At 46.3% G+C, this 16613-nt stretch overlaps 1 protein-coding gene across 3 annotated transcripts in view; it reads right to left on the bottom strand.

Annotated features, from left to right (window-relative positions):
• The window catches only part of DENND2A (DENN domain containing 2A), a 109048-nt gene that overhangs the window by 48168 nt on the left and 44267 nt on the right, over positions 1-16613 (bottom strand). For all 3 annotated transcript variants that reach the window (XM_075602655.1, XM_075602654.1, XM_075602657.1), the window contains exon 2: positions 272-370. In XM_075602655.1, coding sequence (XP_075458770.1) covers positions 272-370 — 99 coding nt within the window. The remainder of the gene's footprint in view (positions 1-271; positions 371-16613) is intronic.

The following is a 16613-nucleotide window of genomic DNA, read 5'->3' as shown; positions in this document are numbered from 1 at the left end:
TACAACCCCGTATTACTGGCATTATACCAGTAAACTAACCACCAAGTGGTAAATTAAGGAAACGGTAAATCGTGACACGATCTCATGGGAACTCCAGACAGTCAGTGGGATTTTTCATGTGATACCGACCCGACAGGCACCATCACAGCTTAACAAGGAATCCCCTTTGTTTTATCACATGAAAAGGTTCCGACCCGGTTTGCCCGCCTTCCATGCCTCTTCCATTCCCTCCCGTGCTCTGGCACACCCCTGCTGCGTGAGAAACGCGTACCTGCGGGTAGACGGCTGCAGAGAGCGTTCCTGATTCCTGGTCACTTCTGCCGTCCGTTTCAGAGTCATCGTGTCAGCACCGAACATGGCTCCTGCTCCCCTGTGACAACAGAGAGACAAAACGGCACATGAGCAGTGGTTGTAACAAACGCGGGAGTCCGTGTTGCAAACTACACCCCAAGAGAATGTAGGCTGATGAAGAAAATAAGGAAAAAGTTGCAAAAAGGCAAATTTGGACCAAAATGTATGAAAATGTAGTCTCTCTGAGTCAATGTCACCAGATCTTTGCTTCGGTCTTAGCAGCATGGGCGTCTTCCTGCGATTGTGGGAGAGTTACCAGGAAGAGTTAGAGAGAAATGAAATGACACACAGATTATAATGAGATGTGTCGTATTCTGCGTCATTTGCCAGATCTGAGGAGGCTCGCAATTTGCGTCACGCAGGAAACTCTTACATTTGTTCACTTTTTGCGTTTACCTCAAACGTTTCTTCGCACGTTCATTAAAGTTATACACCACTACTTTTGTTCGAGTCTGCATCAAATGTGACACTCTGAAGGTACCTCTGTTACAAAGAGATTCAACTGTTTATATCAGTATTTTTCAACAGGGTTCCCCCTGGCACCCCTCAAGGGTTTCCTGCAATTTTCAGGTCATTTGAAAATTGTACCAAATACAGAAGAATTTACAATGTATCTGATCTCAGACGCGCTATTAGAGAGGGTTGGGGTTCCTTACAATGCATCTGATCTCAGACGCTGTTAGAGGGTTGGGGTTCCTTACAATGCATCTGATCTCCGACACGCTATTAGAGATGGTTGGGGTTCCTTACAATGCATCTGATCTCAGACGCGCTATTAGAGAGGGTTGGGGTTCCTTACAATGCATCTGATCTCAGACGCGCTATTAGAGAGGGTTGGTTTTCCTTACAATGCATCTGATCTCAGACGCGCTATTAGAGAGGGTTGGGGTTCCTTACAATGCATCTGATCTCAGACATGCTATTTGAGGGTTGGGGTTCCCCAGAATCTCACAATATAATGCTAGGGTTCCTTAACCAAAAGAAAAGGTCGACAACCACTGGTTTATATTATATGTATTTAAAGCAGCAACAGAAAGTTTCTCAAAACAAAAATAGTAGTGATATTGCATGGCATTTTGACCACAGCGTACAATTTGAAACATTGAAATGCTAAATTATGCATTAATAAAAAATATAAACAGCATCCTCCAGTTACAGGGTGAGAGCAGCCAAACCCCCACTGTATCACAGCTCCCGTTGCATGTTCCTGTTTCTTAGCGGTTGCAATGGAAGCGCATTGTGCTGCCAAACACTTTCCTTTCGCTCCGATACACTGTTACGCCCAATTAGATGCTGCAGGGCACAGCCACAGTGGGGTCTGGTCCGGGGCTGTACAAGTGTACACCGTACCGCAAAAACCTCAATTGTGCCACTTCCCTGCATTCACACAAACCCTTTTTAGGGCATCTTTCATGTTCACGGTTGCCGGTTCTGGGCACTTTCCTTTCACCCACCATAACTGTTTTTTTTTTTTAAATGTTTGGTTATAACCACGTACCAGCTTCTCGATGCACTGCCAACAATCAACCTCCTCGCACCGTTTGAGACCCAAAAGGGTGGAAACTGCTGTCTGTGAGCAGGGTTACCGGCTCTGCACTTCTCTAACCCAGGCTGTGCTAAAAAGCTGTGTAATGCGGCAGGTATATGCTTATAAGGGTCCATGGATAAGAAACAAAAAAAGGTGACCCTGTGTGCTCATTTGCATATCATTACCCAGAATCCCTGGCTGCAGTGGAAGCACGGTTTGCCAAGCGATAATGGGGAAAGACAGGGTTGCAGACTGGTCTGAGACATGCAAATGCCCCACCAGGGGGATTTTTATTTACGGTTCATTTTCATGCAAACTATCGGACTGCCACAATGTTACCTAAATAGTCCATATCCCTTCTCTCTAAAGAGCCAAACACAGAACAACAACTACAGGATGTCAAGGGGAAGAGGACAGACATGTGTAACAAGATTAGGGAATTTCATTCCCGAGTGATTCAATCCTCTGGGATATATTGCTCAACTCTACATGTTTATCAGGGATCTATTTTCTCCCTGATAAACACTCCCTTTTAATCAATGCAAGTCCACGGAAGATGGTGAGAACTTCTCCCAAAATGTATTTAATACACATACATCAAAAATCGGGGCACTGCTCAAGGAGAGACTTAAATCATCGTCACCATATACTTATTAAAAAAAAAATGTATATCTTTCCAAAAACTAACTTGCATATGTGCCGGAATACATGAAATTAAGAGAAGTAATGCAGAGTAATGTGGACGAAACAGATCTTAAAGCAGCAATCACACTGCGTGTACAAACCCGGCTGCTTAGAACAGGAGATTGTCAGCGGGTGGCCACAGGGTTTACAGAGGCCCCGCGCGCTTCCCGAAGGCACTTTAATTAAATGCCGGGGCAGCGGCGAAGGCCTCTGTAAACGGCACTTACCTTGGCTCAGACGGCTTCTGGAGACGCATCGCCATGGCAAATGACGCCGTGGGGTCATGTGACATCATGACGTCCAGAACGCGGTCCCGTGGCTTAGAAGATTCTTACAGCTGACTATGCCCCTCCACGGGAAAAAAATGGCCGGTCAAATCTTACGGATACTGCGAGCCAATAGGAAGCAGCAAAGCTATCTGTTGCGGCTTCCTATTGGATGACCATTTAAATCCCTTGCAAAAACCCCACTAAGTATATCAGATAGGGGGGTTGGGGAGGTCTCCTTAGCTAATTATAGCACGGTTGCTTGCGGGAGAATACCTCCATACTCTCCTCCCCCCCCCCCCCACACGGTTCCCATCCTCTACTAAAAAATCATTGTTAATGGATAGGATTGTTGCTTTAAAGGTGTAATCAGATGAACAGATTGGAGACTCAGAATGGAGAACGCACTTGTCAGTTATGGTTTTAAGCAACCTCCAGCCCGGTTCCTGCTGATTCTCACTTCTATTACTTTGGCTAATGAGGGCAGCATAATTACTTAGATAGCAATGGTAATTACAAGATAATATTACAGGACTGGAGGGGGAAAAAAAAAAGTTGCATTCATTTGCACACAGGAAGCAAATAAGTGACCATCTTAATGCAAGGATTCGAGCCAATTCTATTTACTTTGTGTCAAACAATAGAATATGATTTGATCTAATCTGCTGAGCCAAACCTTCCTGTGCGATGTGTCCATGCAGATCTGTGTGTCCGATGAACTTGACCCTACGTCTCTGCACACAGATCCGAAGTCGCCATGAATATAACCGCTCCTACGGATAGGGGTTAAAGTTAGGACTAGGGTTAGGGGTTAAGGACCTACGGTTGTAGTTATTGGCATTACACAAAATGGCCCCGGAGTCCCCCAGACTCCTTGGGTCATCTATGGTGGCCAACTGTCCTAGCGGCCAACTGTCCAGTGGCAAAACGGCTGCGGCTAAATGTCCTAGACCCAACTATGATACATCTTATTATATGTGCACCATGTAACTCTTCCCCAACTCCCCCTCCTGACAGTCCCAAGGTGCAAGCTACGGCAAAATTGTAGCAAAATGCTTTGATCAAGTCTGCACTGTATGCATCAAAGCCTCTTGCCCCACCATGAAAATGCCCCAGGTTTGCGCCCAAATTGCCTTGATACACAGACCCCAAAGCGGTTAAAGATGCATAAAATCAGCATCTCATCACCATGCTCGAAATGTTATTTGTATACTGTGTCCCCTCGCTGCCCCCTAAACCCACAGTAAAATCCAGTGTCACTCCCTGCTTCACGGTTTCACAGAACTTTATAGGACAAAAGGTAGGCGAGGGGGGTTCGCTCGTTTCTGGACAGATTTCCATTACGACTCTACCAGGCAGAAGAATCCTTGGTCACACCAACTAATGCTATTGTTAATACTTCACTGTACATGCTGCAGAAGCCCAGGATTCACACATGGCTGTTCCCCAAACCCCTTAACAGCCCAGCGTTTTCCAGCCGAGCTGGCCGCTCGTACAGCGAAGGCGTTAACAATAGGGCAGTAAAAACGTTGCAGGGGACATCAGCCAGCTCGTAAATTCACAGGACAGAAGGTCTCAGCGGGACATCTCACAATGTGACCCATCATCCTTGTTATTATGTATGGGAACAAAGAACTACTGTCTGGTCCCATTGAAAGCCAGCGAGCAGCACACAACCGATCATGGACACGATACGGATATTTATATTGTCAAATATTAGAGATTATGAATGGAGCTATCACTTTATTTATATAGCGCCATCCAGGTACATAGCGCTTCACAGCACGTGACGCAATATAAAAACACACCGTGGGAATAAGCGCTTCTGTCAAAGCAGGAAAAGGAATCCCTGCCCCGAAGAGCTTACAATCTAAGTGGTAAGTGGGGAGAGACAGAAGCAGGGTATTCTGGGAAGTGCGTCTGTGTAAGTCCGTTAATATTTCAGTAACTGCAGGTTACCTTGCTTCTCACCAGGTTTAATAGGGCGTAAATAATAATTGTGCCAGCTTGAGATCTATGGGCCAGATGCACAGATTTTATTTATAAAATAACTTTAATTATATAGCACTTTTCTACCAATGGGACTCACTTCCCAGTTACAAAAAGGGGAAAGGAAGAAAACATTTAAGATTTATAAAAGAGACCAAACACAAGGAAAGATACAATGCAGGATGGGACGGTGCTGCAGCTATTACATTCCAGAAAGGTTGCAGTTCATTAATGAAATACCTGGGTAAACAGGTAGGTCCAGAGCCTGTTATAGATTCGCAGAGAGGGGCCTCTCGCACTGTACGAGGCAGACGGTTCCAGAGTGGGAGCAGCGCGGCTAACAGCTCGGGCCCCAAAGGAAGTTAAGGAGATTCTGGGAACTGTTAGGAGTCCTTCAACTGCAGATCAAAGTGAGTGAATAGTAGTGTAAGGAACTAGAAGCTCTCTCACGATAGCTGGTACCCTTGTAGTGCTTTGAACCAGAGCTGTTTCAGTACTATGCCATCTTCTGAATCCTGACTGGAATGGGTCATAAAGGTCATGGGTTGATAAACGGCTTTCCACTTGGGTTGCCACCACTTTCTCAATAACCTTCCCTAGGAAATGAAGGTCTGATACAGGCCTGTAATTAGCCATGCAGTCTGGGTCTAATGAAGGCTTTTTAGACGAGGTCTGAATACTCCTTCCTTCAGCGGTTCGGGGAAGATCCCGGTCTGTAAAAAGCACCGAACAATTGTGGCAAACACTGGCCCCATTTCATCAACACAGCCTAAGAGAAGGCTGGATCCAAATCACAGGTAGTGGGGCACAACCCCTGGATTGTTTGCACAAGGTCTTCTACATCCAGATGGTCGAAGCTAGTCCATAAAGACAGAGAACCTGCAGTTTCATGCATGGAACCCTGACACTTATTAGATAGTAGTCGGGATCCCAGCCCGGATGGAGGTTACTTAATCAGAGAAGAAGAGAGCAAAGTAATCACAATGGGACAGTGAAAAGGCTTCACCAAACCGATAAGAAGCCGGAAGCAAGGCAAGCGTTGATCTAAAAAAATGCTTGGGAACCCGACTAGTGAAAAAATATATTGTAGCTTTATTCGATCAGACAGATTAAAAACACGGGCAAAACATTACCCAAAAAGGAAGGAATTCCCACGCGTTTCACACCGCTAGGGTGTTTTGTCAAGGTTATGCATTCACTGCCTTTCCGGTAGACACGTCCTATAGAAAAACTGGGGTGTTGCAACTATATAACCCTCTTTAGAGGAGGTAAGCTAGTAAACTAGAGAATAGGGGGAATGTTAAACGTCAGAAATAATGTTCTCTTTATCCACCGAACAAATTCTTCAAAGTGCAGGTCTCCTTTAGGACAGAGGTACAAAGTACATCTCTACTCACACGTTCATAATGCAATTCTTCATTGATTGTGACAGCCAAGAACAGAGGAGGAACAACGCTTCAGGTCCCATTTGGACCTTCCATCCGACCTCTGTCCTCAAGGAGACCAGCATGTTTGTCTATGTTGTGTTGGCTGCACAAGCAGGTTTCTCCTGGCCGGAAACGTTTCCACCGCACTTTGGAACTGCACTCTTTATCCACCAGCATTTTTATTATCCCCATGATGAAAAGGTGAAATATATCCTGAGCAAGGAGATGGCCAGTGATAGAACAGTAGAGCGCAAACTTTTAGTGCTGCGCCCCCTGTCTCTCTCGCTCCGGCTCTCATGCCCCCCGCCTACCTTCATCCGCGTGAGATGACGCTGCGGCGTCATTTGCCGCGTGACGGCACATGGTGCCGCAGCATCAGATGACGACGCGTCACAGAGCGTCTGAATCCCGGTAAGTAAACAGTTGCAGAGGTCTCACGCGATCCCCCGACATTTAATTTAAATGCCTGGGGGAAGAGCACGGGACCTCTGCAACTGCTCCCGCCCCACCCCCCCCAAGCAAAATCTCCCGCCCCTCCTGAGGGTCGCGCCCCCCACTTTGCGCACCGCTGGCTTAGAACATATCTGTGTCTCACTCACACTAAGGGGGTCATTCTATAGAAGCATGGTGCGTCTGCGCAAATTGAATTAGCCCCGAAGTAAGAAAGAACAAACACGAGGGATTCACTTTAAAACAAATAACTTTAAAACAAAAAGTGTCTGATTTCTGTAAAAAGAAAAGAGCAGCTCTGCTTCCCCCCCAGGCTCACGTGACAGGACATCCTTAGAAGGACACACTGCATTCCATCTGGCTGGGGGTGGGGAATAAGGGTATGGGGGTTTATTAAACCACCAGTCACTGACATCAGGAAGTAGCCATCCCAAGAAGAGAATAGGAGAGGCGCCCAGTGACGGGGGACAGTGAAAGAGACGATAGAGGAGAAGCAGTCACTAATGGTCACACTGGAATACATACAGTTCCAACAAAAATTCCCTTACAGGACGGTTATAAAACGCTAAGGGGTCACTGTAGCGAAAGGGGGGCTTACATGCACGGCTTTGTTTTCTGGAGCAGTGTATATATATATATATATATATATATATATATATATATATATATATATATGTATGTATGTATGTATATCCCCTGATGAAATCAGCTTGTCTGATGAAACGCGTAGGGCTAGGTGTGCTGTGGATATCCTAGCATCGTTCCGTGACCTGCTTGTCACCCCTACACTAAGTGTGTGACGTCAGCCGCCGTTCCGCCACTTCCGCCACCCCCGGTGGGAACTATAGTCATCTGGTGGTGTGTTCCCGGGGAAGGAGTTCGTGGAGAGCCTGATGTCGTGAGTCCCTGCTGGACGGTTACTCACGAGGGCTAGATCGGATCCGGTGGAGCTGCAGAGCAGTGGGGCAGAGGAGCGGATGTTTGCTGTTATTTGGAGCATGAGTATAATCTCATAAACTGCATTTTTATCTTCTATGTTTGTGAGTTCGATTTATGAGCTTTTTTGGGAAATGAAATTATTTTTGCACAGTAATGCACTAGGATTGGGCGCTTTATTCTTTTCTTTTTTCTATGTATATATATAATTAGATTGTAAGCTCCTCGGGGCAGGGACTCCTCTTCCTTAATGTTATGTTTATGTCTAAAGCACTTATTCCCATGATCTGTTATTTATATTATCTGTTATTTATTCGATTACCACATGTATTACTGTGAAGCGCTATGTACATTAATGGCGCTATATAAATAAAGACATACAATACAAAATATATATATATATATATATATATATATATATTGCGCCATTCATGTACATAGCGCTTTGCAGCAGTAATACACGCGATAGTCATATAAATAACAAATAATACAAATTACACTTAATGAGAAGAAGCGCTTTCAGACATAAAAGGGACATTTAGAAAAAGGAGTCCCTGCCCCAAAGAGCTCACAATCTTATTGCACAATATGTAAGAACAGATTCTTACATCTACTGCAGAACGTTAGACATTCACCACTTCAGATATGGAGGATTTTTGGCACAAGTAGAAAGGGATAAAGCATTATACAGAGAGACTCAGAATTTCTGCCCCATGCGACTCCCCCGAACTCCTCCCACTGACTCTCCCCAAGGTGCAAACTGGGGCAGAGACGCAGAATGTGATACATCTCATTATAATCTGTGCCCCATGTAACTCCCCCCAACTCCTCCTACTGACTCTCCCCAAGGTGCAAACTGGGGCAGAGACGCAGAATGTTATACATCTCATTATAATCTGTGCACCATGTAACTCCTCCCAACTCCTCCTACTGACTCTCCCCAAGGTGCAAACTGGGGCAGAGACGCAGAATGTGATACATCTCATTATAATCTGTGCCCCATGTAACTCCCCCCCAACTCCTCCTACTGACTCTCCCCAAGGTGCAAACTGGGGCAGAGACGCAGAATGTGATACATCTCATTATAATCTGTGCACCATGTAACTTCCCCAACTCCTCCTACTGACTCTCCCCAAGGTGCAAGCTGGGACCGAGACGCAGAATGTGATACATCTCATTATAATCTGCGCACCATGTAACTCCCCCCAACTCCTCCTACTGACTCTCCCCAAGGTGCAAGCTGGGACAGAGACGCAGAATGTGATACATCTCATTATAATCTGTGCCCCATGTAACTCCCCCCCAACTCCTCCTACTGACTCTCCCCAAGGTGCAAACTGGGGCAGAGACGCAGAATGTGATACATCTCATTATAATCTGTGCTCCATGTAACTTCCCCGAACTCCTCCTACTGACTCTCCCCAAGGTGCAAACTGGGGCAGAGACGCAGAATGTGATACATCTCATTATAATCTGTGCCCCATGTAACTCCCCCCCAACTCCTCCTACTGACTCTCCCCAAGGTGCAAACTGGGGCAGAGACGCAGAATGTGATACATCTCATTATAATCTGTGCACCATGTAACTTCCCCAACTCCTCCTACTGACTCTCCCCAAGGTGCAAGCTGGGACCGAGACGCAGAATGTGATACATCTCATTATAATCTGCGCACCATGTAACTCCCCCCAACTCCTCCTACTGACTCTCCCCAAGGTGCAAGCTGGGACAGAGACACAGAATGTGATACATCTCACTATAATCTGTGCCCCATGTAACTCCCCCCAACTCTTCCTACTGACTCTCCCCAAGGTGCAAGCTGGGAGAGAGACGCAGAATGTGATACATCTCATTATAATCTGTGCCCCATGTAACTCCCCCCAACTCCTCCTACTGACTCTCCCCAAGGTGCAAGCTGGGACAGAGACACAGAATGTGATACATCTCACTATAATCTGTGCCCCATGTAACTCCCCCCAACTCTTCCTACTGACTCTCCCCAAGGTGCAAGCTGGGACAGAGACGCAGAATGTGATACATCTCATTATAATCTGTGCCCCATGTAACTCCCCCCCAACTCCTCCCACTGACTCTCCCCAAGGTGCAAACTGGGACAGAGACGCAGAATGTGATACATCTCATTATAATCTGTGCCCCATGTAACTCCCCCCAACTCTTCCTACTGACTCTCCCCAAGGTGCAAGCTGGGGCAGAGACGCAGAATGTGATACATCTCATTATAATCTGTGCACCATGTAACTCCCCCACAACTCCTCCTACTGACTCTCCCCAAGGTGCAAGCTGGGGCAGAGACGCAGAATGTGATACATCTCATTATAATCTGTGCACCATGTAACTCCTCCCCAACTCCTCCTACTGACTCTCCCCAAGGTGCAAGCTGGGGCAGAGACGCAGAATGTGATACATCTCATTATAATCTGTGCACCATGTAACTCCTCCCCAACTCCTCCCACTGACTCTCCCCAAGGTGCAAACTGGGGCAGAGACGCAGAATGTGATACACCCAGCGGCGGATTTCAAAATCCGCCACCCCTAGGCACGGATGTTGTGGCCGCCTCCTCATCCTTATAAACCGCAGCGACGGCACGGCGCCATGTTGCCATGGTAACGCACCGTCATGAGCTGATTTGACGCAGCAATGTCGTGTTGCCATGGCAACAAGACACCGTGACGTCCCGCTGGTGATGTCTGCGGCATCATTTGACACTGCGGTTCAGAAGGAGGCGGAGGGCAGCAGGTACGGAGGCGGCCGCAACAGATAAAATAACTTTCCATCAGGCCCGAGAGCGCGGCAAAAGTATATAGGGGTGGATATTTTTGCCACCCTAGGCTGGGACTAATGGGATATCTGCCACTGGACACGCCTCATTATAATCTGTGCACCATGTAACTCTCCCAACTCCTCCTACTGACTCTCCCCAAGGTACAAGCTGTCACAGAGACACAGACTGGGATACGCCTCATTATAATCTGTGCACCATGTAACTCCCCCAACTCCTCCTACTGACTCTCCCCAAGGTACAAGCTGTCACAGAGACACAGACTGGGATACGCCTCATTATAATCTGTGCACCATGTAACTCCCCCAACTCCTCCTACTGACTCTCCCCAAGGTACAAGTTGGGACAGAGACACAGACTGGGATACGCCTCATTATAATCTGTGCACCATGTAACTCCCCCCAACACCTCCTACTGACTCTCCCCAAGGTACAAGCTGTCACAGAGACACAGACTGGGATACGCCTCATTATAATCTGTGCACCATGTAACTCCCCCAACTCCTCCTACTGACTCTCCCCAAGGTACAAGCTGTCACAGAGACACAGACTGGGATACGCCTCATTATAATCTGTGCACCATGTAACTCCCCCAACTCCTCCTACTGACTCTCCCCAAGGTACAAGCTGTCACAGAGACACAGACTGGGATACGCCTCATTATAATCTGTGCACCATGTAACTCCCCCAACTCCTCCTACTGACTCTCCCCAAGGTACAAGCTGTCACAGAGACACAGACTGGGATACGCCTCATTATAATCTGTGCACCATGTAACTCCCCCAACTCCTCCTACTGACTCTCCCCAAGGTACAAGCTGTCACAGAGACACAGACTGGGATACGCCTCATTATAATCTGTGCACCATGTAACTCCCCCAACTCCTCCTACTGACTCTCCCCAAAAGGTGCAAACTGGGGCAGAGAGCCGCAGAAAGTGCTACATCTCATTATAATCTGTGCACCATGTAACTCCCCCCCTACTCCTACTGACTCTCCCCAAGATGCAGGTTGGGGCAAAATTTGGAAACACAGGTGCAAGATGAAAATACCCTGGTTTTGCACCAAAATGTCCTTCTTAAATAGATGTAGGCCCATGTTTACTATGCAGTGCTGTGACCTTCTGTCTTTTGGAATATCACCATTAAAACGAGATTATGGGCCACAATGTATAAAATACAGGGGATGCGATTGGGTGGCATTGTATAAAGAACGTGATTGGATGACATTGTATAAAGACTGTGATTGGGTGGCATTGTATAAAGAATGTGATTGGATGACATTGTATAAAGACTGTGATTGGGTGGCATTGTATAAAGAATGTGATTGGGTGGCATTGTATAAAGAATGTGATTGGATGACATTGTATAAAGACTGTGATTGGGTGGCATTGTATAAAGAATGGATCTCCACAATCGCCAACCTCAGAAAAACAACAACGGGAGAGTACTTTTAACAAGCCACGAGTGGTTGAGCACAGGATGGAAGGGTAGATAGTGAAGATTATTAATTATTTATAACGCGCCAACATATTCCGTGGCGCAGTACAATACACTTGGCGGACAAAAACAATAACAAACATACATTGTTACAGTAGGCTAGGAGGGCCCTGCCACAAGGAGCTTACAATCTATAAGGAAGGGGAAACATAAGGTTCCAGGGGATGAGAAGGTGTGCTTCGGAGAGCCGCTTGTTTATTGAAGGAGTTGGCATTGGGGAAGTAATAAGATTAACCCCGTTGATGTCAAATTTATCGGGATAGAGCAGCACGGACGGAATTTGTAAAAGATCTGTGGACAGCTACTAATGTTTTTGGGGACTAGCTGTCTTTGCTTTATATATTTTAAGGGCTGTTGGATTTTCTGCATTAAAAAATAAATAAAAAAACCTGTTAAAACCACCCCCCTTCTATATTCCCCCCCTGCAATGGGACGTTTTGAAATGTTTCCCATCGCTGAGTTTTGTGTGGTTTCAGTTTCCTTTCTCAGCTGGATGTCTACATAGACCAGGGGTGGCCAACTCCAGCCCATGGGCCACCAACACGTCATGTTGTAAGGATATCCCTGCTTCGGCACAGGTGGCTCAATCAGTGGCTCAGTCAATGATTGAGCCACCCGTGCTGAAGATGGGATGCCTGTAAAATCTGTACCTGTTGGTGGCCACCGAGGGACTGGAGTTGGTCACTCTGGACATAGTTTGTTCAGAGAGCAGCGGTTCATTGCGGATCTTTCAGCACTGAAGGGGTTATGTGGTGTAGCAGAGAGATAGCATTCCTGCACACTGATCCAGGGCATCTTAGCAGGAGGCGGAGGTCTGGCACTGGAGACATTCGGTTTGCTGCAACCCTGCTCAGAATATCAATGGGATGGAAGAAAGGAAGGATCTTGTTGGAGTTGCCCAGAAACAAGTGTAGCCACCTGTGTGGGCAAAGAAAGGGATAAAAACACGGCTTAATCCTCAATATTGCCACAGGGGCCAAAAACGCGGGCAGTAAAGGGATTAAAATCGCCAATAATGTTTTTTACCCCTCTCAAAATCTCGTTACGAAAAATCAACAGCATGTCACATCGTCTTGGATCTTGAGACGTACATTTGCAAAGTTATGGGGATGGTGTAGTATGGTTTCTTGTTGGCAAACTTAGGAAAAACGATGGATCCAGACATGCAAGTTCCAATGATCTCAGCACGTTACAGTGACATCAGCACGTTACAGTGACATCAGCACGTTACAGTGACATCAGCACATTACAGTGACATCAGCACGTTACAGTGACATCAGCATGTTACTGGGACATCAGCACGGCACTGAGACCCAAGTACTTTACTGGGACATCAGCACGTTACTGGGACATCAGCACAGTACTGGGACATCAGCACGTTACTGGGACATCAGCACGTTACTGGGACATCAGCACGTTACTGGGACATCAGCACGTTACTGGGACATCAGCACGTTACTGGGACATCAGCACGTTACTGGGACATCAGCACGTTACTGGGACATCAGCACAGTACTGGGACATCAGCACGGTACTGGGACATCAGCACGTTACTGGGACATCAGCAAATATTTATTGGTTCAACCATCTCAATGTGGGTGATACTGTATATATGAAAATACATGAAATAAAAAAAAAATACCTGGACCTTTCAGGAGTTGTTGAATTGGCTTAAAAAGCAGTGCTACCGTGTCTGATTAAAAAAAAGGTACCAACACTCATTAAAGACTGTGGAATATTTATGCTGTAAAATAGGAAGAGGTGAAGGATTTCTACAATAAATTCCATCAAAAAACAAAGAAGTGGAATTGCAAGTTTATAAATAAAGATGTATTGGTACTCCTAGTACTCTGCATTCCCAAAGACAGTCGCACTTTAACCACTCCCTTTAGGGTATGAAACGATGCTAACAAATGGAAGGCAACTTGTTTTATGGCTGAGGTCTTTATTGGCAAAATAAATAAATAAATAAAAACACTTTTTGTTTTTTTGGGAAAACACGGATAATATTGCCTGGTTCCACACCTTTAAATATGTAGGAACACACAGACACACACACACACACACACACACACACACACACACACACACACACACACACACACACACACACACACACACACACACACACACACACACACACACACACACACACACACACACACACACACACACACACACACACACACACACACACACCTGTTCTCTCCAACATCCCCACTGCACCATTATTTATACACCTCTCTCCCAACAACTTCTTTACCCCTCAATAAAAAACACCCACACAAATCCTCTATTCACAACCTCTATCTACTCCTACCTGCTGCTGGGGATCTCCCCTAAGCCTGAAGCCAGACATACACACCTGATCTAACCCACGCCTCCCTGCCACCTCTTCTCCTGTAAATGGTGTTAACCATTTCATTTAACACTGACTAACCTTATAACTTGCCCCACAAATCAAGCATCCCAAAAGCCCCACAGTCTCTTATACCACCCATTGTGGCCAAGCACACCCATCTACAGCACTTATTCCCTCACCTGCTCTCTCTGTAAGTTTCCCCACAAACCTCTTAGATTGTAAGCTCTTCGGGGCAGGGATTTCCTTTCCTATTGTCTGATTTTTGCTGCACTTATTGTATTATTATAATTCCCTGTACTGTATTCTTTGTGAAGCGCCGAGTACACTTTTGGCGCTATATAAATAAAGACAGACAATACAATACAACAGTATGCAGAGAGAAATGCTGCACGTTTCAGGAGCCCCGGGGAGCGTTCCTGCGCTGCAGCAGCTGTTTGGAAACCATGCCAAGTATAAAGCTAGTGAGGGGAAGGACAGATGTGTGTGCAGCGAAGCATACAGATGTGCAATAGAAATGGGCATGAACACACACACACACACACGCCTGCGTTCAACATCCCCGGTTCTAATTAGAACTTGATAGTACTATATGTAGGTAGAGACTAAACATGGATAATGAGAGAGAGGAGAGACAACTAGCCTGAATTGTGTTAGTGACCCCTTTGATAGTAGGGTCTGAAGTTGCTACAGTGTATCTTTGGATTGTGATGTAACTATGACACAGGGGGTGAAGTATTAGAACAAATTTGTGGCAAAAGTGATGGAAATTGCGTCTTTTTCATCTTGCGTCTCTTTGTATCAAGTGATTTGTTGAGTGTACGGCCGTTCGGACAGTGCCCGCGACGGGGACCAAAAACCAATACATTGCCGCCGCGTGGGCTTATAGTAAGCGCGACGGCGGCAATGCGACGGAGCGGCGGCGCCGCGGACTTTGGAAGCCGTGAATATTTGATTTTTCAAGGGCGGTCGCCTCATGTGACAGCCCCTGAACCAATCAAATGCCCGGAAGCCCGGGCCGCCGCCGCAAAAGCGAAATATAACTTTCGCTAGCGGCGACGGGTGACATCACCCGTCCCGTCGCCGGCACTATACGCGCGGCCCACGTAGGAATTCGGGAGTAGTTACGCGACGCACCGATTATAACGAGCTGCAGCGTAAACTCGTCGTGTGCGTTATTAAATCAAAAAACGCAAGAAAGGCTTTCTTCCGTCCGACACAAACTCAAGCAGAAAACGGAGCGACGCGAGGAAAGCAAACTTCTTCCCCACTTTCTTTACATCGAGACATCTCCCCGTACAATGTAACAGGGCACTGGGATTCCTTTGTGATCCTTCATGGTCCGCCCGGCTTCTAGTGCCGCAGCTGGAAATCCTGCCCCAGCATTTCAAAAATGATTGTGTTTGAACCCTGTCAAGAGAGAGGGGATTTGGCCCGGGATTAAAGCGGTTACACCCCATTTGGCCACCCTCTACTCCCACCTGGGAAGCAAGGGGTTAACCGGACTGGGGTCCAGTAATGTGTTTTTGCCTTGCTTCAGCCACCCAACTGTTTATTCCCCTGTATAAATGTATTGTTTCTGGGTCAGTGTCTGCACCACACACACTGGGGCTTAAGGGGTTAATGAGCTGCAGTTTAGGAAAATACATTAGGATGCGTGGTGTCTTTTCAGAAATATCTGGGCTTCAAAAGGCTTGATTGAAGTTGGGTGTGAAAAGCCTCGTCCAGTTCAACCCAGTTATATCTTTGGTGGTGTATTATTCATAGCCTGTCACAAAGCTCCCGTCACAAACCCAACACGCTCCCCTGACATAATATTTCAATTTCCTGTAAATTTCATGTAAAAAATTTAAAAAAAAAATAAGTGTATGTTTTGCCGACCACGTAAGCGGAAAGTTTTGTTTTGAGGGCACAACCTGAGCTTTGAATGATCATCCCCATGGGGAGGAAAGGGTTACAATCAGCCGTGACAAAATATCGCTTTTAACCACTTCCCTGCCACAAGAATCTACAATAGGTTCTTGCTCCGTGTCGCAGCGACGCGGTCTGCTCGTGGATTTTTATTTCCGGAAAGATTTCCATCACAGACGAACGTGGTTTTTTTCATTCACTGCTGGGAAATACATGTTCCAGGTTTCATTTACGGTGGATGCAGTTATCCCTACAAACCCATGTTGACATTTTGTTCGAAAAAAACGTTATTCAAAATCCTGCTATGCCGAGTAACGCACAGTTATCAAAGCATTCATTTTCATTGCAGGCTAAAGCTACAGAACAGGGGTAGCCAACGCCAGTCCTCAAGTGCTATCAACAGGTCAGGTTTTCAG

Source organism: Ascaphus truei, chromosome 5 (genome assembly GCF_040206685.1).
Source record: "Ascaphus truei isolate aAscTru1 chromosome 5, aAscTru1.hap1, whole genome shotgun sequence".
Lineage (NCBI taxonomy): Eukaryota > Metazoa > Chordata > Amphibia > Anura > Ascaphidae > Ascaphus > Ascaphus truei.
The sequence above is the reverse complement of the archived record's forward strand: the minus strand, read 5'-3'. Positions and strand labels throughout refer to the sequence as shown.